This window comes from Loxodonta africana, chromosome 1, assembly GCF_030014295.1.
Source record: "Loxodonta africana isolate mLoxAfr1 chromosome 1, mLoxAfr1.hap2, whole genome shotgun sequence".
Lineage (NCBI taxonomy): Eukaryota > Metazoa > Chordata > Mammalia > Proboscidea > Elephantidae > Loxodonta > Loxodonta africana.
In genome coordinates, this window is record NC_087342.1 from 215,105,752 (window position 1) to 215,129,499 (window position 23,748).

Below are 23,748 nucleotides of genomic sequence, written 5' to 3' on the forward strand. Positions count from 1 at the left end.
AGTCTGGATGCCTGGACTGTGTTCCCTTCTTTCCCATTTCTACACATGGGAACATAAGCCATCAACCAAGCTTTCCCAGCCTCAGTTTTATCATTTGTGAAATGGTGCATTGTGGGTATCTGAGGATAAACAGAGATAATGGATCTAAAGGGCTTTATCTGGTGTTTAGCACAGTCAGAGCTCAAGGAATATTAGCTAAATAAAAAATAAGAAACTCTCCTATAGTGCTTATTATGTGCTAAATTTACATATATTAACTCATTTAATTCTTATGGCAATACTAAGAGGTAGCTGTCACTACTATCTCATTTTACAGATGAGGGAGCCAAAAAACAAAGAGGCTAACTGATTTCTAAAAGTCACAGAGCTATTAAGTGGGGGAGTTAAAATTTGAACCCAGAACTGATTGGATCCAGAGTGTTTGCCTTTAACTATAATGCAGCGCTACCTCTCAGCAAAGATGCCACTCTGATGACTAAGGTCCAGCTGACCCAAGCCATGGTCTTTTCCAACACCTCACATGCATGGGGAAGCTGGGAATAAAAAAGGAAAACTGAAGAAAAATTGATGCATTCAAATTGTGGTATTGATGAAGAATATTGAATATAGCATGGACTGCCAGAAGAACAAACAAATCTGTCCAAAGGAAGTATAGCCAGAATGATCCTTAGAAGCAAGGATGGTGAGACTTTGTCCCACTTACTTTGGACATGTCCTCAGGAAAGACCAGTCACTGGAGAAGGACATCATGCTTGGTAAAGTAGAGGGTCAATGGAAAAGATGGAAACCCTCAATGAAATGAATTGACACAATGACTGCAACAATGGGCTTACACATAACAATTGTGAGGATGAAGCAGGACCTAGCAACATTTAATTCTGTTATACAAACAGTCACCATGAGTGAGATTCCACTTGACTCCAGGTACCAACAACAACAATACATCTCCTATAAACAAATGGTATTACTCCAAGAGTATTGGCGAATCTATCAGAAAACTCCTCTGCAGAATCTGAACCCAGTGAAATGCAGGTCAGACTAATGCTCCATGATACAGACTGGTGTAGAATGAGCTTTTCTGTAAAAACATCAGAGGGAGGTGTCTGACCTCCTCTCCACAAGGAGGAAGGAGAATCAAGACCAAAAGCCCAAGGCTGACTCCTATGAGGCGGAGGTCAAGTGTGCCTCCTCTCTCCACCATCTTTACCAATTCTGACACCAACCGTCCCTCCCACGGCACTCTCCACTTCTCTGCTGGGTTTGATAATTCATTGCAATGGCCACACAGAACTCACAGACAATACTCATAATTATGGGGTTTATTAGGGAAGTAGCAGTTACAATTCAGGCTTAGGAATGCTCAGGATGCAGTTCTTCTGTCAGGACAGCCTCTTCCCAACTGCACGCAGGCATACCTCTCCCTGACCCTAGGCCTCTGTTCAAAGATACTCAGCTTTCTCTCTTCATGGGCCAGAAGCCCGTTGTACCATCTCCTGCTGCTGGGTCTCTGCTGCTGCATCTCTGCAGTGTTACCATTCTCTCTCTCTGTCTCCTGGATCTTCTTAGTGCAGGGATCCCCAATCCAAAGGATGCACTGGCTCTTCTTTCTTGGTGGTGGTGGTATCTTCTCCTTTCCTGCCTCTGGGATGGCTCATTTCAAGCCCAGCAGGATGGCAAAACTGACCAGTCCCTTTGGTGGGCCACAATTACCCTATCACACAGTCCCTCCCAATCACACAAAAGTGATCTATCACACTGCACTTTCCCACCATGACATGGAGAACAAGGGCTAGATTCACATATCCAAAAAAAGAGGTGCCACAAGTTATCCAGTGTAACCCCCTCACTTTTCAGATAACTGGGAATCTCGTGAGTCTAAGACTTGCACATGGTCATAGTTAGACCTTAGGCAGAGCCAAGCTGCAGGTAGATTTCACAAGTCCAAATTGAATGCCCCTTTAATTCATTCCAATTCTTGCAAGAGGTTCTCATGTCCTTTGAATTAAAAGCAGTTTCCCTCCATAGCCTAATTTCATTTTGACCAGGGTAAAATCTATTTGACTTGGTTAAATGCTGGTTTTTACTGAGGATGTAAAAGATGTAAAATAGAGATGTAAATAAAAAAAAAAAAAGAGAATGTAAATAGAAAACCAAGAGCTTAGTAATAGAGTTGGGTTATTCCACTGAGCAAAGATGGCTAAAAGTAGCTACTTGGAGGAGTAAGGAAACAGCTGGCTCCGGGTGAATGTCAGCCCAATGAGAGTGGACAGTATGTCTTTCCATTACTTCAGGTTCACCTAATGAGCTTGGACTATAAACAGCCTTGTTTTCCTAAATGTTCACTGTTTCTGAAGGGCAGTGTCCTGTTCCCTGGTTTTCAGTCTCTGCATACCAAAAAGTGAGTATTGACAAAAATAAACCTGCAGGCAAGATAAATTTTAAATCGTTACACAACAAATGCCTTCTCATCTCCTACAGTAATATACTTGTAAAAGAAATCATATTGGAGGAAGAAAAAACTGTTGAAAAAAATTTTGCTAAACAGATGCTTACTGTGAGTACTGAGCATATGAAAAAATGTTTTGATACAAGGCTCTAGATTATGAAGGAGTGCTGATTCATATTGTTCTAGAATCACCAAATGCTTGTGGTATAAGGAACCTTGGTGATCTGCTGGTATGAACCATGCATTTGGAACATGAGCAAAGGAGATAGAATGATAAAATAGCTCAAGGTCACAGCGAGTTAGAGGCAGTCAAGACTCCTGGCTTTCAGCCTGGAATGTTTATAGAGAAATGTCATATAAAGTATCAAGAATGTACACATCTGAAAATATCAGAAAACTAGCCTAACAGTGGCTTATCAGATAGGGATACACTTTTCTCATGTAATAAGACACCCGGGGGAAGGAGGTACAAGGTTGGCACACAGCTCAGTGATGCAGCCAGGAATCTGGGTAGTTCTGTCTTCTACTCCTTCAACCTCAATGTGTAGTTCTCCATCTTCATACCTGACTCCTCACAGTTACAACACAACTACTGCACATCCAGGCTCAGGTCTGTGCACTGGCAGAAAGAAGGAAGAAGGGACAAATTGCTTAAGAAGCATGCCTGCCAAGCCTGACCCTTAAAAAAATTTCCCAGAAGCCTCACCTCACAACTTCCGCTTAAATCTTATTGTCTGGAACTGGGTCACTTGTGTATCTCTAGCTGCAAGGGAGTGTGGGAAGGTGGGTACTTTTGGCTATATGCAGTCACAAAATTGGATAATTTTTTAGTAAGGAAGAATGGGAGACTGGATGATTCATAGGCAAATTCTAGAATCTGCAACATAGAACAAGCTGGAGGAAAGTAATTAAGAGCCATAGGCTGTTAATGTGATGTTGACAAAGAACATTGATGATACTGTGGGCTGCCAGAAGAACAAACAAATCAGTCTTAGAAGAAATACAACCAGAATGCTCCTTAGAAGCAAGGATGGTGAGAATTCAGCTTGCCTCCTTTTGGACATGTTATTAGGAAAGATCAATTGCTCGGAAAGAACATCATGCTTGTAATGTAAAGGGTCAGTAAAAACAGGGGAAACTCTCAATGATACAGCTTGAGACAATAGCTGCAACAGTGGACTAATACGTATCAATGATCATGAAAATGGTGCAGGACAGGCAAGTGTCTCATTCTGTTATACATAAGGTCACCGTGAGTTGGAGCCAACTCGTCAGCAACTAACAACAACAGTCTTCAGCCTCAGACAGATCTGAGTTCAAATTGCAGTCCTGCAAATTATGGGGCAAGTTCCTTTACTTCTGTAGGCCTCAGTTTCTTTTCTAAAATAGAGATAATTATGATAAAATGGGCAAAAAAGATGTAGTAAAGATAAAAGGAGATAATTCAGACATAATCGGAGCTCCATAAATGCTAGCTATTTTTACTTTGTACCCCTGTTTTAGGAGCTGGCCACTTTCTCTGCTTACCCGCTCTGGGCCAAGCCATACTTGGATTTCTTTTAACTTCAGGGAGGCGGAAACTTCAGGATACTAAGGCATGGAAACTGGTGAAAAGGTTTTATTGTCCTTTAGTCTTTATTACAACTAATGCCAAAATGATATTTAGATATTATTCACACTGTTTCTAGCCTTTTGCCCAAAGGAGAGAGACTTCAGTGGGCCAAGTGTCCTGGCCCCAACCGGCAGCGATTCCTTGTGATGGAGAAGAGACGCTTCTGTGCTATAGCTCAGTCTCTGAAGGAATTTCCCACAAACACAGAGGGTGTCCTGAGCCTTTTGTATCTTTCCTTAGGGCAGAGACTGCAGACGGCTAAATCTACATATCCAAGACCAAATCCCATTGAGCCTTAAAAAAAAAAAAAAAAGAAATAAGCTGCTTCTTTAACAAATAAGAGGAACCCACACCAGAGTTCAGGATTTCAAACGTGAAATCCGTGTATATTACTTTGCAGTCCACGTGTATAGAGAGCACAAGAAGTGGCACATGACCGTTGATCAACTTTGCTTGAGAACAGTAGCTACATTAGTGTTTATTTCTTTTAGGAAGAAAAATTAGACAATGTGAGGAGTTCATTCCCCTTCTGGGAAGTTATTCCAAATACCCCATAATAGCTATGCTTGGCATAGTATTCAGCTTTCATCCCTATTCGTTTTTACTTTAAACTTATTTTTATTAACAAAGTAATATATGTTTATTGTAGATAAATTAGAAAATATAAAGACACATAATTACATATAATTCTGTCATTCAAAGAAAGCAGTTAATGTTTTTATGTATACTCTTCCAGAGCATGCGTATATGTGTATGTGTGTATATCTGTACATATGTATATACATGCATGTATATGTGTATATAACATATTATATGTGTGTATAACATATATATGCATATATATAGCATTTTGTATGTATTTGTATGTTTATTTGGAGCCCTGATGGCACAGTGGTTAAGAGCTCAGCTGCTAACCAAAAAGGTCAGCGGTTTGAATCCACCAACTGCTCCTTGGAAACCCTCTGGGGCAGCTCTACTCTGTCCTACAGGTTCGCTATGAGTTGGAATCCACTCAACGGCAACAAGTTTTTTTTTTTTTTTTATGTATATATATTTTTGGACTTGAAACTGGCTTTATATTTTTCATAGTATTTTTAACCCTTTTTGTACTTAAACCAAAAAACTGAACCCATTTCTGTCAAGTCAATTCTGACTCATAGCTATCTGGCATAAATATTTTTCATGACATTGAATGTAAGTCTGCATCATCTTTGAAAATGGCTTCATGTATTCCTTTTTTCAAATACAAAGAAATTAACCAATTTTCTGTTGTTGGACAAAAATTGTTTTTAGTTTTTTCCCTAGTATTTTTTCTAGTTAGGTGCTTTGATGAAAATCCTTGTAACAAATTTTGTGGTCAACAAAATTATTTTCTAAAAGCTAAATTTGAGTCAAAGCATATGGACATAATTTAAGACATCGATGTTATAAATTATGTTAAAAAATAGGACCACTTTATAGTACCACTATCAGTATATGGGAAACCCTGGTGGCATAGTGGTTAAGTGCTAGGGCTGCTAACCAAAAGGTCCGCAGTTTGAATCTGCCAGGCGCTCCTTGGAAACTCTATGGGCCAGTTCTACTCTGTCCTATAGGGTCGCTATGAGTTGGGATTGACTCAATGGCACTGGGTTTGGTTTTGGGTCAGTATATGGAGCTCTCATTTTTATGAACTCTTGCCAACACTGGGTATTATCACTAAAAAGTATATTTGGTGTCACTATGAGTTGAAATTGCCTCAGTGGCAATGGGTATGGTGTTACAGAGTGTATGTATATAGTTTTCGGGTACTTTTGTTGGATACAACATTTCCATCTTTGACTGGGTACTCAGTACCACATAAATGTGGGTGGTTGGGTGGTATAATAGGGCTGGGCTGCCTCTATGACCCTCTTTCCTGTGGAAACAGAAATAGAAAATGCAGTTTTTCTGCAAGTATGATGATCTCCTTTGGTATTTTTCTACCACTTATATTTTTACCTTCTCTTAATTTTTCTATTTCATCAATAACTCAAGCACAGAGACAATTAAACAAACAGAACAAAAATTCATTGCGGTTACTCATAGTGACTCTATAAGACAGAGTAGAAGTGCCCCATATGGTTTCCAAGGCTGTAATCTTAATCTATGTGGAAGCAGACTGCCACATCTTTCTCCTGCGAGCAGCTGGTGGGTTCAAACCACCAACCTTTCAGTTAGCAGCTGAGTGTTTAACCACTGCATCACCAAGTGTCCTTAGAAACACAATAGAGTGGGTTATTCCATAAAGCTCTAAAATAGATACAATGAGGCATTGCTGGTGTTAGCTTAGAGAAACTCAGTGGCAGAGATCATAATACCCTACAGACAAACATAGATTTATGAATGCATTGCATAAACACCAAAAGTTCAAAAGTAGAGAAGGACTTACTTAGTGCAAATGTGGCAAAAATAATCTAGGGAGAGGCTGGAAACAAGATGACCATTAGTGCAGAGTCTTCAAGCACTGTGGTTAAAGAAACTATCATGAGCCTAGGTTTTATAAATAAGAGTATGAAATAAAAGGAATCCAAAGCCTTTGGGTCAGTGCTAAAGCCTTATGTCCAATTTTGGATTCTACAAATTTAGGAAGCATGGAGAGTAAAAATAGGCACCATTCCCTGCATTTGTCTATGTCCCAGGAATGTTGCATTCATTATCGCCTGTAATTTAATAATTATGACAAGCGTTTTAAGACAGGTATTATGACCCCCATTTTACACAAGAGGAAACCAAAGCTTGGAGAACAAAATTCTTTAAGATATTGTAAAGTACTTTAGGATCTGCTAGTTAAGTGGCAAAACCAGAATTCAAACCAGGTTGATCTGCCTCCAAGGCTTATGCCCTTAATCATTCATCTATAAGGCACAGCTGAGAACATGACAAGCTAAGGCCAAAGATTACTTGGCCTCAATCCAATTGAATAGACATGACAGCTACTTTGTGGTAAATCTCCTTCTTCCACTTGGGTGTTGTAATTGTATCTGCCCAAACTGGGATAATCAGAGGCAGGGTTGAAGAACTGCTGATAAAAATGATTTCCCTTTTTTCTCTGTGGAGCCCTGGCGGCACAGTGGTTAAGAGATCAGCTGTTAATCAAAAGGTCAGCTCTTTGAATCTACCAGCTGCTCCTTGGAAACCCTATGGGGCAGGTCTACTCTGCCCCATAGGGTCGATATGAGTTGCAATCAACTCCATAACAATTGGTACTTTTTTTTGTTCTCTGTGACTGCCCTGTGTGAGGCAGTTGCTACCCTGACCTTACATATAAACTCCCTTACACGCTCCCAGCTGGGAGCCCTGAGGCTGTGATGACTCCCTCACTTCTGACTGACCAGAGTCATAATGCTGACCATGTCAGAGGACTCTGCAGGTGTGTGGATGGAGGCAGGGAAACCATAACATTTCTTAGGTGTTAAGTGGGAGAACCAAACAAATTAAAAGGCTGCCAAGGAAGGTTAAAATAATAGGGCTTATTTCTCTGGGAGAAGAGAAAGGCCAGTTGTGACTTTCAGAAAGACTTCCAAAAAAGAGAATGCAAACCAATTAAAATCTGTCTCCACTGAGAAAGAAAAAGAAATGAATTTAGATTTCATCTTAAGCAATGTAGACTAAAGGGAAAAAATTTCTGCTAGTGTTGTACACTGCACTGGGTTTCCAGAAGGTGCTGGCAAATTAGCACCCTTCTTCCAAATTCTTTTGAAAATGAGATGTAATTTTACTTGTCTGAGATGTCTCAGAAAGTAGAATGGTCAGTTGTTAGGGTCTTGGACAGGGACTGGTCAGTGACCCAAAGGACCAGGCTGGGAATATATTCATCATCATGGGAGACTGGGATTCCTATGGTTGTTGTTATTAGTTGCAATCAAGTCAATTCAGGCTAAAGGCAATCACATATGACCCGATAGGGTACTATGGGATACCAAGGAAAGAATGGAAGCGTGAAGTAAGGCAGGAATTAAGAGCATCCAGAGATGTTAGACTAGTAGATCTTGCAAAGTGAAAGCATCCCTTCTTTAAGGAAAGTGAAGAACTATCTATGTATTTTCCCTGTTTGAATGATTCCCCCCGTATAGCTGATGTGTAAACATGTAGGGATGAGCAATGTTGAATACAGTTGTTTGACCAAGAAAATATATGAAGATGCAGATAACGGGATTTGAATTAGTGCCGCATGATGGATGAAATGTTATTTTAGCTACCAAATAGATCTCAGATTGTTTCTTGAACATACCCTCAATATTTTAGGAGTACAAGAAAAGAATCTATATGAGGCCTCATTCTCCGTACCTACTTCGGGCTAAGGTGGCAGTTCATACAGGGAATTATGAAACCCAAGACAATTTTATCTCATCACTTGCTTGCTCAATGAAACTTAGCTACCAAATCACTACAAAATTCATTCAGGCTCTTAGGAATGAATTTCCTTTTGATCTGGTTGGATAATAATCATATCTGACTTCTTACAAACCATGTGTAGCTTGGGAAACTCAGAGCTTTCACTTTGTTTTTGTTTTCCTATCCTGAAATACTGCCGTTTATACTCCCATTTTCAGTGCCTTTCTTAACTTTGCCCTCGTGTAGACAATAATGTCCACTTCTATTACTTACTTTTATTGTTATTCAAACAATAGGAGTTTCTTTATGAACACCATGTTCTATCTCATAAATCCACCCCATGAATTCTGTTTAGAAGCCTAGTTTTATGGAATATCTTCATTTATTCTCTGTAATTTGTGTCATGTAACTGAAATAGAAATTAAAATGTTTCAACAAATTAAATTTTATATTTTGTGGGCTTTGTCAGACACCACTCTTGCCTTTCTGTCTGACTCTCTAGGTTTCAGGCAACATTATAATAGTGATAAAGTCTGTTATAAAGCCTGTTATAACACAGTAAAACATAGCACTTTTCCATATTGCAGTCTTGTCGTATGCCAGATGCTTCCCTAGAAATCGCTTATACAATGACGACTGTCAGAGGCATAACTAAGGCTTGGCAGGCAGGGTGTGTGCCCTGGGCGCTGCTTGAGGAAGGGCGCTAATGAGCAGTTTCGATGGGCCGTGTCAGATTCTATTGCCAGTTACGAGGTATCATTCAGCAATTTAAAACTAATTGCCATAGGCACTATTTTTCATAGATGTTGTCATTGTTAGGTGCTGTCGAGTTGGTTCCAACTCATAGTGACCCTGTGTACAACGGAATGAAACACTGCCTAGTCCTGCTCTATTCTCACAAGTGTTGTTATGCTTGAGCCCATTGTTGCACACACTGTGTCAATCCATCTCATTGAGAGTCTTTCTTTTTTGCTGACCCTCTCCTTTATCAAGCATGATGCCCTTCTCCAGGGACTGGTCCCTCCTGATAGGCCCCGTATATACACAGTGACATTCTATAAACCACTGAAGCTTCTGCTCCAGCAGGGCTTGTATACTCATGACTTCTAAAAATGTCTTTTCTTTAGAGGCAATGATTCTGGATTCATATTCACCCCCATTGGTGAATTCACATTAGATTCACATTCACTCCCATTCACCTGAAATGCCAACCCTTGTTACATTCTTTAAGTCCCAGTTTCATTCCAGCTTTTCCCAAGAGGTCTACCGTGCTCTTCCTTGTGCTCTTACCCTGGAAGTGGAACCCACTAATCTACAGTGTTTTTCATTTCCCTTGTATTATATACAACTTAATGTTGTTGGTGTATTTTATGTGCTTGTGTCATGCCTTCACAACTAAAAATCCTTGGAGGAGGTGGTATAAAATAGTGGTTATGAGGAAGAACTTCTGAATCAGATGCTAAATCCTATGTCTACCACCGTGTGACCTCAGGCAAGAAACTTAACTTCTTTGAACTTCCATTTCCTCATATAAAACACAGATTATAACTTCGGCGTGAAGTTGCTGTGATGAATAAATGAAATGCTTAGGTGTTTAGCATAGTGCCAGACACATAGTAAATATTCATCAAGTTGAAAGCAGAGCCAATGTCTGATATTTCTTGGCAACTCTTAAAGTGCAGAGCACAGGGATTTTTTTTTAAAGTCAAGAGCTCAATAAAATATTTGCTAATCAAATGAAAAAACTGCAATTTTCTACCAGCCATGAGTGTTTACAATTACATGGCTCTTTTATTTTTGAAGTGTTTTATTATAAATGAGTTCTAGATACTTACAACTCCCTTCAGGGCTACCCAGAGAAGTATCTAAATACATTCTTCAATTACCGGTGAAGGCAAGAGGAAACCCAAGTTGCAGGGGTGAGGGGCAGAGGGAGGGCTCTATGTTTAGTGTTTTTACCTGGAGTTGGGCTTTGTTTGCTCATGACCTGGTAGACAGTGAAAGAGTCCCTGGTTTTCATTCTTTTTATTGCATATCTGTTTATATTTTAAAACCCAGAACAAGTGGCTCTTTCTTAAGGAATTGCTCCCTGATTCTTAATCTACAGCACCTCTATTAAAAACTGTCCTTGTCATATCATTAGTTCTGCTGCTACTAAATGAGAATAACATGCTTTTAAGCTCTCTGGAGACAGCTTTCTTCCCCTTTTGTATACTCCTTTGCACATAGTACTGTCATCAATAAAGTGGGTACAATTGTTGAGATTCAAATAAGATAATGCTTAGGGATGCAAATTTTGAAGTATAGAGATTTACAAAAGTACAAATTATTATTGTCATTCTTATGTTAGGGCTGTTCTTGTGGACATTTATGTGCTAGTTTGGAACCTTTAAGTATCATGAGAGAAGCGAGCAGATTAAATGGGGTCCATACTGAGACCAGAAGAACCAGATGGTGCCCAGCTGCAACCGATGACTGCCCTGACAGGGAACACAACAGAGAACCCCTGAGGGAGCAGGAGAGCAGTGGGATGCAGACCCCAAATTCTCATAAGACCAGACTTAATGGTCTGACTGAGACTAGAAGGACCCCAGTGTTCATGGCCCCCAGACCTTCTGTTGCCTCAGGACAGGAACCATTCCTGAAGCCAACTCTTCAGACATGGATTGGACTGGACAATGAGTTGGAGAGGGATGGTGGTGAGTAATGAGCTTCTTGGATCAGGTGGACACTTGAGACTATGTTGGCATCTCCTGCTTGGAGGGGAGATGAGAAGGTGGAGGGGGTTAGAAGCTGGCAAAATGGACACGAAAAGAGAAAGTGGAGGAGGGAGCGGGGTGTCTCATTAGGGGGAGAGCAATTGGGAGTGTGTAGCAAGGTGTATATGGGTTTTTGTGTGAGAGACTGACTTGATTTGTAAACTTTCACTTAAAGCACAATAAAAATTATAAAAAAAATAATAAAGACATGGACTAACCAAAAAAAAAAAAAAAATGAGGTCCAATGCATGGCACTCCGCTCTCTGTTAAACATGTAATGGAAACGTCCTGTTCAAACAAGAAAATATAAAGAAATTGGGACAAGTATTTCATGGACCCAATCAACGTACCCAGGTATTATTTTAGATTACAAAAACCTACATGCTTCATTGCTTTTTGCTATGAAGAGCAATCAAAGGTAACTTTGGAGTGAGAACATGTAGATCACTGCCCCAGTTCTGATGCCAGCAAGCTGCATGCCCGTTGTTGAGCCACTTTACCTCTCTGAGCCTCAGTTTGCTTGTCTGTAACCTGAAGGGTTTGGACAAATTATGTCTAAGGCCTTTACTAGATCTAAAATATCAGGATTTTCTTATTCTAATAATGCATAGAACATTATTATTTAGTGTTGCTCATTTATGTTTTGATAAAGGAGTAAAATTTGCTTGTGATTGGAAACCTGTGGGTGAGCACCTTAGCAGGAAAGGTGCAACACTGCCTTCAGACAGACTGGAAAGTGCCTTTGCTTTGAAAGTCAGCTGGTGATGGCTGTTTACCTTGTAGATTTCTGAACCTGCATTTATTGTGAGAAAGCGACATCTGACTTCCTCGTGCTCTTTCTGCAGACAGATGAGGTGTTCACTTGCCAGCTGCAGTTTTCTCCCTTGTAATTAGTCAATGCCTCTTGTCTGATCCATGACGTGTTTCCAAAGTCCATGGAATTGATGATGTGATGTGCGAGTTCCTCTGTTTCAGCTTCACTGGGCTGGATTAGGCCATTGAAGGTGGTTGATTTAAGAGGCAGATGCTTTAGTTTTGGTAATTTAGCCTTATGAAAAAGGAAATAGCAAAGCTTTCTTCTCAAAAATGCCAGACAGTTCTATTAGACTCCATTACAATACCAATAACTTTGATAGAGTTTGAGATTTAAGTCCTAAGTCTTTTTGGATAATAGAATTCTTTTAAAATTATTTTGATATAACCATTCCTGTATTTAACTGATATTTATCTTGAAAATTTTGATAACTACTACCAAATTGTCCACCAAAAAAGTTTGAACCCCCTTCAGTAACTGTGACTGTATTTGTTAACATTGAATATTATTAATCTTTGAAATTCTGGCATTCTGATAGGTGAAAAAATAGTGTCTTACTTTAATTGTACTTTCTTGATAATGCAATTCAGTGATTTTTTTTCATATGCTTATTATTCACTTTTACTTGTATTTTGTAAATTGCTTGTTTGTAACATTAGCCCATTTCTCTACTGGGCAGTTATAATAAATGCACTTTTACTATGCATTTAAATGTCTACAACTACTCTTCATTTTGAGTCATAAAAAGTCATAAAAAGATGTGCTTATGGAGCTTACATTCTAGGGGGAACAGAAAAATAACAAGAAAAAATATCAGGTATAAGTAGTAAGATAAGAACAAGGGATGTGGCCAGGATTTCCTGGAAGACTTTAAGCTAACTGATTAGGAAAGGCTTTTGAGGAAGTGAGAATAGATGGGGTTGGAGAAGTTGGAACGATCAAAGCAGTACAACCTTGTAGTCCAAGAGAAGGAGTTTTGGTTTCATTTCAAGTGTGTTGGGAAGTGATTGGAACTTTATGCAGAGGGTGGAATAATCTGATTTAAACCTTTAAACCTCAATAGGTCACCCTGGTTGTTAGGTGTGGAATGGATAATTGGGAATAAGAGTAGAAGCAGGGAGATCAATCAGAACTCTTGTGCAGTAGTCTAGATGACAGCTGATAGTTACCACTCTCCCAGCTACTATGAGAATAGACTTTTAACAAGCCCAGGTGCACCTTCCTGGGAGGCTACACCTATCCCCATCTGCTGGACCTAAGTCAATGACTGAATGACAAGGGGGGCCACCTTGCCTAAAGGTGGGACTAAATATGGTACAATTTGTGCTCTAACACTTCCCTGTGGGATCAGACTGAAGCTAATCTCTAGCTAAATACATGAAATGCTCAGGTGTATGTACACTCATGAATTTAAAATAAAACCAATTGGCAAGGCTTTGAGTATTCCCCAGCCATGTTTAGATGTTCAAGTGTAGTCAAGGAATAGGTGGATGGTTGGGCTTAACTAGCATTAGGGTTTTGTCAGGAAAATACAAGGGAGTTAAGGAATCTGCCAGGAAGTGATATAAGGATAGGCTATGAGATCTAAGCTGGGCTAATAGGAAAATGGGAGTGTGGAAAGAGAATAGTGAGGCTAAATAGATTTGGGGTATTTATGAAGCCGGAAAAATACTGAGGAAGGATAGTAGAATAATGATCTTAAAAGATAAGAGGGGGTAATCAGAGACTGGGTAGTTTGACATTACATTCAGAGGTGTTAGAAACATCTGTGGTAACAAGGTCAAAAGTGTGACCATGGGGAGGGGTACAGCAGGGCTTCTAACCAGTTTGTTCTGGTTTGAACCCCTGCTGAGAATTTGCATGTCTACCTGAGATATATTGAATCAGAATCTACATTTTAACAAGGTCCCCAGGTGATTCTTTACATATAATGAATGATCAGAACCACTGCTCTACTAATGGTTTCTCAGAATTGGTCCCTAACCAGCAGCATTAGCATCACTGGGGAACTTGTTAGAAATGCAAATTTTCAGCAGGGGTTTGAAGTGGGATGAACAGGTTTGAAGCCCTGGTGTGATGGTTAAGGTTGTGTGTCAACTTGGCTGGGCCATGATTCTCAGTGGTTTGGCAGTTATGATGTAGGCTGGCAGCTAATAATGATGTAAACACCCCCATGATGACATCTGCTATGAGCAGCCAATCAGTTGAAAGGGAGTTTCCTTGGAGGTGTGGCCTCCATCCAATGTATATGGGCTTTCTGGCAAATCTCCCTGGCTTTTGCTCTGCTCTGGATCCTGCATTTGGCTTGTCATCATCTGATCTCTGGTTCTTGGGACTTGAGGTGGCAGCCTACCATCTGACCTGCTGATCTTGGGTTCATCAGCCCCTGTAGCTTTGTGAGTCAGGAGAAGTCTCCAGCCTGATGCCTGACCCACAGACTTGGGACTTTCCAGCCTCTACAACCATGTGAGCCATTTCTTCGCTATAAATCTCTCTCTCTCTCTCTCTATACACGCTTCACTGGTTTCCTTCTCTGGAGAACCCAGCCTAAGACATTTGGTACTGAGAGTGGTTCTAGAGAAACAAAATTGTAAGGATGAGTTTTCTAAATTGGTTCTCAAGTCTGGTTAGTCTTAAAGATGTTAATGACACTGACAGTAGTAAAGAGGGCACTGCTTGCTAATCCATGGTGTGAGGTGTCAATAGAAATACACAAAATATCACCACCAATAGATCAAGTATTGGTAAGAGATGAGACTCATGGCAATTGCATATTTGGTACTTTACTACAATTTGTCAGAATAAGAAGTATAAGGAAGTAGGTTGATTGGTCCTACTTTCGCTAGACTAAATGGTGAAAGAAAGAAACGAGGTCAGGCCTTCATAGTCAAAGCTCAAAAAAAAAAGCTCAAGTGCTACATAAATGACCTCTAAGTTTTCACTTGTGCCATGGAAGAAAGTCTTATTTCTTGTAGTAACAGAGCTGATATTGCCAAAAAACAAACTAAGAGTCTTATCATAAGAGTGGCTGAATTACAACGTAAACTGAATTCCCAATTTTTAATGGTATGTGAAGTTAAAGTGACACCACTGATTGGAAAGAAATGGGATCCTGGAAGAAATGGGCAGATAATCAGGAAGCTGAAGACACTGAGTGCCTAAATTCCATTGAGTTGTTTTTGCCAACAAAACCATTAGCCCCTCCACCCCCATCTGATGAGATTAACCCAGCTGTGTCTGAAGAGTCTTTGTCTGAGATATTGCCTGGGGAGGCATCTGAGTCATTGCCTGGGGCATTGCCTGAGGCATGTACTTTACAAGACATTGCTGAATGTTCTCAAAACACATCCCCACCACCCATTTTGGCTTCTAGACCTATAGACTGAAGTACAAAGTGCGATGCAGGAGGAAGTACACTACACTTTAAAAGAACTGCTTGAGTTTTCTAATGGGTATGAACAGAAACCTGGGGAATATGTATGGGAATGGCTATTAAGGGTGTGGAATAATGATGTAAGGAACATCAAGTTGAATCAGTCTGAGTTTATTGATAGGGGCTCACTAAGCACAGATTCTTCATTCAATGTTTCAGCTCAAGAAGTTAGGAAAGCATCTAATAGTTTATTCGGTTGGGCTGTTAAAGCATGGATTATGCTGTAGCCCACACTAAAGCAAGTTGAAGTATGAGACCTGTGTTGGTATACTGTAGAAGAAGATATCCAAAGGCTTAGGGAAGTTGGCATGTTAGAGTGGAATTGTCAAATTAGACCCACAGATCCACACATGGAGAGCCCAGAGGACACATCTTTTGCCAAAACAATGAAGAACAAATTTGTGGAGAGCCCCAGCATCCTTGAAGACTGCCATGATTACTATTTTATGTAAGTCACATTTGACAGTGAGAACTGCCCTAACTGAATTAAGACACCTAACTACAAAGGGGCTGATTGGACACCGTAGTGGTAGGGGCCAAGTGGTGGCACTCAACAATTGACATAGACAAGGTGGATGTGATTACCGTAATGGACAAAGTTAAAGCAGTAATCAGAATATTCTGACTCATATGGATTTATGGCAATGGCTACTTAGTCGTGGTGCCCCTAGGAATTAAATAGATGGGGAATCTACCAAATATTTACTTGATCTGTACAAGTGGGAGAATTCTAGGTCAAGTGAACGACAGTCTAACTCAAATCACCAGAATAGAGAGTCACGGCCCCTCAATCAATTCCCAGACTTGGGCCAGCTTACAGACCCACCTTGAATGAAGGGAAGGCTGGATCTCCTTGAGGAAGGACTCCATTCCACTGCCAAGAATCTATACTGTTAATCTTTCTCCCAACCTTCCTCATAGGAATCTACAGCCTTTTACAAGAGTGACTGTTCATTGGGGAAAAGGAAATAGTCAGATTTTTCAGGGATAACTGGATACTGGCTCTGAACTGACCCTAATTCCAGGAGACCCAAAACGTCACCATGGCCCACCAGTCAGAGTGGGGGTATATAGAGGTGAGGTTACTAATGGAGACTTGGCTCAGATTTGGCTCACAGTGGCTCCATTGATTCCACGAACCCATCCTGTAGTGATTTTCCCAGTTCCAGAATGTATAATTGGAATAGATATGCTCAGTAACTGGAAGAACCCCCCAACATTGGATCCCTGACAAGTGGAGTACGGGGCATTATGATAGGAAAACCTCAGTGGAAGCCATTAGAGCTGCCCCACCTAAGAAAATAGTAAACTAAAAGCAATATTGCATTCCTCAAGGGATTGCAGAGATTACTGCCACTATCATGTACTTGAAGGAGGCAGGGGTGGTGATTCCCATCACATCCCCATTCAACTCGCCTATTTGGCTGTGCAAAAAACAGGTGGATCTTGGAGAATGACAGTAGATTATCAAAAACTTAACCAGGTGGTGACTCCAATTACAGCTACTGTTCCAGATGTGATTTCATTGCTTGAGTAAATTAATATATCTCCTGGTACCTCATATGCAGCTATTGATCTGGCTAATGCCCTTTTCTCTATACCTGCTTCACAGAACCACCAGAAGCAGTTTGCTTTCAGCAGGCAAGGCCAGCAATATCCCTTCACTGTCCTACATTAGGCCTATATCAACTCTCCAACCCTAAGTCATAATTTAGTCCTCAGGAACCTCCTCCAACCAGTAAACAAAAGCCAGGAGTAAAGCACATTCTTTGGACCCAGGGTCCCTATGCTGAGAACCTCCTAGATCCAGGGGATGATTGGTGCCAAGATACACAGAGATCTACAAGGAACACCGGGTCCACAGATGTTGAAAGAAAACAATGGCCTTCCCCCAGAGCCAACAGAGAAAGAAAGCTTTACCCTAGAGCTGGTGCCCTAAATTCAAACTTCTAGCCTCCTAAACTGTGACAGAATAAATTTGTTTGTTAAAGCCATCCACTTGTGGTATTTCTGTTATAGTAGCACACTAGGTGACTAAGACACCCGGATTAGAGGAAATAATAACAGGAGGTTGAGGAACTGAGAAGAAAATGGTGTTGGATGGATCATCCACATTGATATCAAAATCCCCAAATTTGAGAAGAGGAGTAGGGATATTAAAAAATAAAATAAAACTGTTGTCATCAAGTTGATTCCGACTCATGGTGACCTCATGTGTTGCAGAGTACAACTGAGCTCCATAGGGCTTTCAAGGTTGTCACCTTTTGGAAACAGATTGCCAGGCCTTTCTTCCAAGGCATCTCTGAGTGGGTTCAAACCACCAATCTTTCAGTTAGTATTCAAGTGCTTAACTGTTTACTCCACCCAGGAATTCTAACTAGAGTAGGGATATAGAGGATACGAAACCAGAGGCAAAAATCTTCAGTGAAATATAGAGATGAAGAATTGGTAAAATGTGGTATTTGTTTTATCTCATTGATTTCTGTGAGTTTTTAGGTTTTTTTTAAGTGTATTTTATTATAAGCCCATACTCACTGCCATTGAGCTGATTCCGACTCACAGCAATCCTACAGGACAGAGTAGAACTGCCCCATAGAGTTTCCAAGGAGCAGCTGGTGGATTTGAACTGCCAGCCTTTGGTTAGCAGCCAAATGCTTAACTGCTGCACCACCAGGGCTCTGTATTTTATTATAGGAATGATAAAATCAAAATGAAAAATATAAGACGCAAATATTTCCTAATCCCATCACTTCATCAGAGGATGGTGGATTGTGACTAAGACCTTGCTGCTGCTCCTCACCTCCTGCTCTCTGGCTTGGCCAGGTGTTTTGATGCCTTGCTTACTCACTTTGCCTGGAAATGGTGCAGGTCTTTATATCAGCATGAGTGGCTGCCTCCTAACCGGGCAGCTAGCTCCAGCAAGCCCTCAAATGAACAGGCCTTCTCATTGTGCTGATTGACCTTCCTACCCCAATGTGCTGATCTCTCCTATATTGTTAAAATCTGGGACAACCAATATTAATCATCATTGTAAAATAGGACAACAGTCCTTTATTTCAAAAAACTTATTTCACTGTGGATGACCTAGCTGCAATAGTTTCACATCATTGTCCTAGAGTTGATCATTTGATTATATTTGATTATTCTCTTTAACCCATCTTTAGATGGGAAATCAACTTCCTACCATTCCTCATCTCCCTTCAGTTCCAGTTATCCTTACAAATTATTTGGCAAGCCTGTCGCCTCCACTCCTTGTGACCAATGAATTCTTATTCCAGTTTTTTAGTGCTGTTGCTACCACGGTTGTCTTGACAATCTGATGATTGTTTCTGGACAGGGAATTACGGAGAGAGTGGAATGGACGCTTTCAAAGAGCTGGCTGCCCAGGAAGGACTCTGTATCGCCCATTCGGACAAAATCTATAGCAATGCTGGGGAGAAGAGCTTTGACCGACTCCTGCGCAAGCTCCGAGAGCGGCTTCCCAAGGCTAGAGTGGTGGTCTGCTTCTGTGAAGGCATGACTGTCCGAGGACTCCTGAGCGCCATGCGGCGCCTTGGCGTGGTGGGCGAGTTCTCACTCATTGGAAGGTAAACTTCTCTTTCTTTCTCACATACATTGGCACACGTGCTTGCTCTCACAAAACTGGGTTTCCTGACTCCAAAAGGGGTGGGATGGGCTATAGTGAGCTGAGCATTAGTTCTTGGTCTCATTGATTGTGATGTCTTCTTGAGAGAAAGAGCAAAACAGAAAATGACAAGACAATGAGGTGATTTCAGAAGAATTTGGGAAGTTTTTTGTAGGGTAGGTCTTGTCCTGGAGAGTTATTCTTTATGTTTGTTTTTTTTTTCCCTGAAGCAAATGCTATGTGTTAATACTTCCTAAGCATAGAAATGTTAATGGTGCATTGATGAATGGAAGGCAACAGTGGAGATGGAAAATATATATTAAGATTTGAAATTTAGAGGGTTGGCTGAATACATGCATCGGAATTTTGGCACTTGGTAATACAATCTCCTGTAGTACTTACAGGACAGCTCGTAGTGACATTTTTAGCATGTGATTTTTGTAATTGTAGGTGGTGGACTCCAAAACCTCTACTCTTTTTTGTAGATAATATGTACGAACTTTTGTGGGAATAGATTTTCCATATCATTGTATTTTTTAGTGGGATTTTGTTTAATTTGCCACCTTGTAATACTGCATAAAGGAAGTGCTAAGTTTTTCCAAGGAACCTACTAAGAAGTTTACCTGAGTAAACTCATCTTGTAGATCTCTTTGCCTCCACCTACCTTGTCTATTGGCTAAAGCCCAATCATATATCCCACCCTACTGAAGTACCTCAACGACTGGTCCTCCTTGCTAGAAAACTGGTGTGGACATTCTCATGGCACCTTTCCTTTCTGTCCATGAATTTGGGGTAATGACTGCAATAATAATAAGCCTAATTTTACCACCATCTAAAACTAGAAGCATCATAAGACTTTTGAGAAGAAGATAGTATAGAGCCAAGGTCAAAGTTTAATTCAATATTAGGGCAATGATTGAATTTGGTAAGATTGGCACACTGGCACAAAGTGCCATTTTGATGTCTTTAACACGAAACAGTTGGGTGCAGCTATTTAAAATGTTCAGAAGAAAGTAAATGTTTTAAGAAGGAATATTTAAAGAAGGAATGTTATTTCTTTTACTGAGTGGCAAAGATGTAAGCAGCATTGTTGAAGTGTTACACTAAATATGGCTCTTAATATATATACCAGGACAGATGGCATTCATATTCAGTCCTTTTAATTGCTTTTGTTAAATGACTGCCTTTATGATGGGTGCTTGTTTGGAAAAGTTCTCATGTTTATAATTTTCAAACAATAGCAATAGTCTGTTTTGCAAAATTCATTCTCTCTAATATTCCAAAAGAAGCTTTCTACCTGAGTTCTGGAGATCTTTAACAGATGTGACAAATATGTGAGCTTTGGAATAGACTACCTAATTGTGAAATATAATTACCAGAAAATGCTGCAACAAGTAATTGGAATACTATATAAAGAACTCATCTTATCATCATTATTTAAAAGCTGGGCAAGGATGGTAATGTAAACCTGAGCGTCTCTGACTCTTGCTTACCTGCTCATAATGCAATTGAGCTCATGCAAATATTTCTAAGGTTCTCACATGTACTTGCTTATTAAGAGGTCAGATACATGTGTTGTCTACCTCTTTTTTCCTCTCTGTTCTGTTCTACCATTGCTACACTCTATTGACATATCCTAGGGAACGATCATCATAAGGTACACCCAAGTTTCTGGGGACACTGCTCCCTGTACCAATGGTCACTGTCACTAATGCTTGGAGTCCTGGAGATGCCAAAGTTGTACCACAATCAGTGCTGTGGAAGGGAAGCACCTCTGCCTTTCTGGGCTACATCCTGCAAGGGGTCTTAGTGTGGTATTACCTTTTACTTCCATGTTAGAGCATTTTTTGGAAAACAGACTTTTTTATTCTTTGTTCACAGCTCTCCCTCCCTTCCGTGGGATGCAGATATGAGTCAATGGGGAGTCAAGCTAAAGACAAAACCCAGTAGTGACATTATGCCATACTTAGAATTAATTCTCCCTCTTCTCATGGGATGAATTTTACCCAAAAGACCTTTCAGTCTCACAAGCTGATGGACATTTCGTGGCCTTGTGTATCAGTTTCCCAGGGCTGTTGTAACAAAATACCACAAACTAGGTCTTTTAGAAGAAGAAAAATTTATTGTCTTACAGTTGTGGAGATCAGGTGTTTGCTGTATTGATTCCTTCTGAGGGTTCTGAGACAGAAACTGCTCCATGCCTCTCTCCTAGCTTCTGGTATCTCCAGACATTCTTTGGCTTGCAGCTGCAGTGTCACATGGTGGCCTTCCTTTGTCTCTATGTACCTTCTTCTCTTTTATAAGGACACTAGTCATATACAATTAAGATTTATTTTATTCCAGCGAGACCTCATGGTAACCTAACCGGTAATATCTTCAAAGACTCTGTTTTCAAACAGGGTCACATTCACAGGTGTGTTAGGATTCAGCATATCTTTTTGGGGGACACAATTTAATCTATTATAGCTTGATTTTCCCATCTCCAGAGACATATCCAGAGGGATCCCAGTTCAATCTCAAGTTGCAAATTTTAGCTATGCTGGTAATGTTGTGGATATATCATCCTGTTTAAAGAGATTTAATCTACCAAATGACAATCTCTTTTAAGTTAAGGAGCCGCTTTTTACTTTCTTGGTAAAAAAAAAAAAATAAAAATACATAATTCTGGTTGCTTCCAGGTTCACAAGAGTCATTGTGTAGTTGATATGGGCCTATTTTCAATGGAATCAAGTTAAGTAGATCATGGTAGAGATTGCAGCAAAAGAGATTTTGTTAAAAATATTTTGCCGTTGTTTTTAGTTGTTATCTAGCTCTGATTCATGATGACCTTATGTATAATAGAGTAAAATGTGGCCCAGTCCTGCACCATACTCATGGTCATTGGTATGTTTAAGTTCATTGTTTTGGCTACTATGTCAATCCATCTCAATAAGGGTTTCCCTCATTTTTGTAGGCCCTCTACCAAACTTGGGTTTGGTTTTTTTAGTTCTACCAAACATATCTTTTTCTAGCAAGTGGTCTTTCCTGATGATGTGTCTAATTTAAGCAAGTTAAAGTCTTGCCATCCTCACTTCTAATGAGCATTCTGTATTTCTTCTAAGACTGATTTGTTCATTCTTCTGGCAGCCCATGATATATTGAATATTCTTTGCCAATGCCACAGTTTCAATGTATTAATTCTGACCTCTTTTCTCATTATCCAACTTTTGTACAAATATGACATGATTGAAAAGACCATGGCTTGGGTCAGATGCAAAGTTAGAACTTCCTGAATAAAGATTAATATATGCCCTTGAAGTCATTCATGACTCTTCTTTTTGTTCACACTCCATCATGTGTTCCACTCTTCACAGACGAAGTAGCTCATCAAAATTATTTTATGAAAAGTACCTGGGAGTTTTGTCAAGCTCGTGTTTGGTTCATTAGAATATCTATTATTAATCCATTATCACATAATGATCACTTCGTCTGATTTCTTAACCCCATGTACACTGGGGTGGTTTTCCTCTGTTTTCATGTGGACAATGTAGCTAAATCATGATCCATTCTGAATTTTAAAGTTTGATCATCTGAATTTGAGCAGAAAAATATTTCTGATGAACGCAGGTCTCCTGGCAAATTCTTGAATTACCTTGTCGTTAGGTTCACTTTTCAGGCAGAGAAAAAAAGAAAAAGAAAAGTACCCTTGCGGATGTCAATATGACCAACTGGGAAGAAATGCAGGGTGAAGTGAAAAATAAAGAACCTTGAAGGAAAGTAAGCATGTCATCTTAGAGTTCATAATAAACCATTGTTGTTAGGTGTCGTTGAGTCAGTTCCAACTCATAGTGAGCCTGTATACAGCAGAATGAAACACTGCCCTATCCTGGGCCATCCTCATAATTGTTGTTATGTTTGAGCCCAGTGTTGCAGCCACTGGGTCAGTCCATCTCATTGAGCGTCTTCCTCTTTTTTGCTGACCCTCTACTTTACCAGGTATGATGTCCTTTTCCAGGCACTGGTCTCTCCTGATAACATGTCCAAGGTACGTGAGAGGAAGTCTTGCCATCCTTGCTTCTAAGGAGAATTCTGGCTGTACACTTGTTCATTCTTCTGGCAGTCCATGGTTTATTCAATATTCTTTCCCAACATCATAATTCAACGGCACCAAGTCTTCTTGTTCTGTTGTTAGGTACAGTTGAGTCAGTTCCAACTCATAGTGGCCCTATGCACAAAAGAAGGAAACGCTGCCTGGTGCTGTGCCATCCTCACAATTTTTGCTATACTTGAGCTCATTGCTGCAGCCACTGTGTCAATCCATCTTGTTGAGGGTCTTTCTCTTTTTTGCTGACCCTCCACTTTACCAAGTGTGATGTCCTTCTCCAAGGACTGATCCCTCCTGATAAAATGTCCAAAGTATGTGAGATGTAGTCTTGTCATCCTTGCTTCTAAGGAGCGTTTTGGTTGTACTTCTTCCAAGACAGATTTGTTCATTCTTTCGGCAGTCCATGATATATTCAATATTCTTCACCAACATCACAATTCAAAGGCTCCTGTTCTTCTTCAGTCTTCCTTATCCATTGTCCAGCTTTTGCATGCTTATGAGGTGTTTGAAAACTCCATGGCTTGGGTCAGGTGCACCTTAATCCTCAAAGTGAAATCTTTGCTTTTTAATACTTTAAAGAGGTCTTTTACAGAAGATTTGCCCATTACAATACATCAAG

At 40.1% G+C, this 23,748-nt stretch overlaps 1 protein-coding gene across 1 annotated transcript in view; it reads left to right on the forward strand.

The window, feature by feature from the left end:
• The window catches only part of LOC135232908 (metabotropic glutamate receptor 1-like), a 244,269-nt gene extending 224,530 nt beyond the window's left edge, over nucleotides 1–19,739 (forward strand). The window contains exon 5 of the mRNA XM_064294909.1: nucleotides 18,758–19,739. Coding sequence (XP_064150979.1) covers nucleotides 18,758–19,011 — 254 coding nt within the window. The 3' untranslated portion in view covers nucleotides 19,012–19,739. The remainder of the gene's footprint in view (nucleotides 1–18,757) is intronic.
• Nucleotides 19,740–23,748: the final 4,009 nt, after the last annotated feature.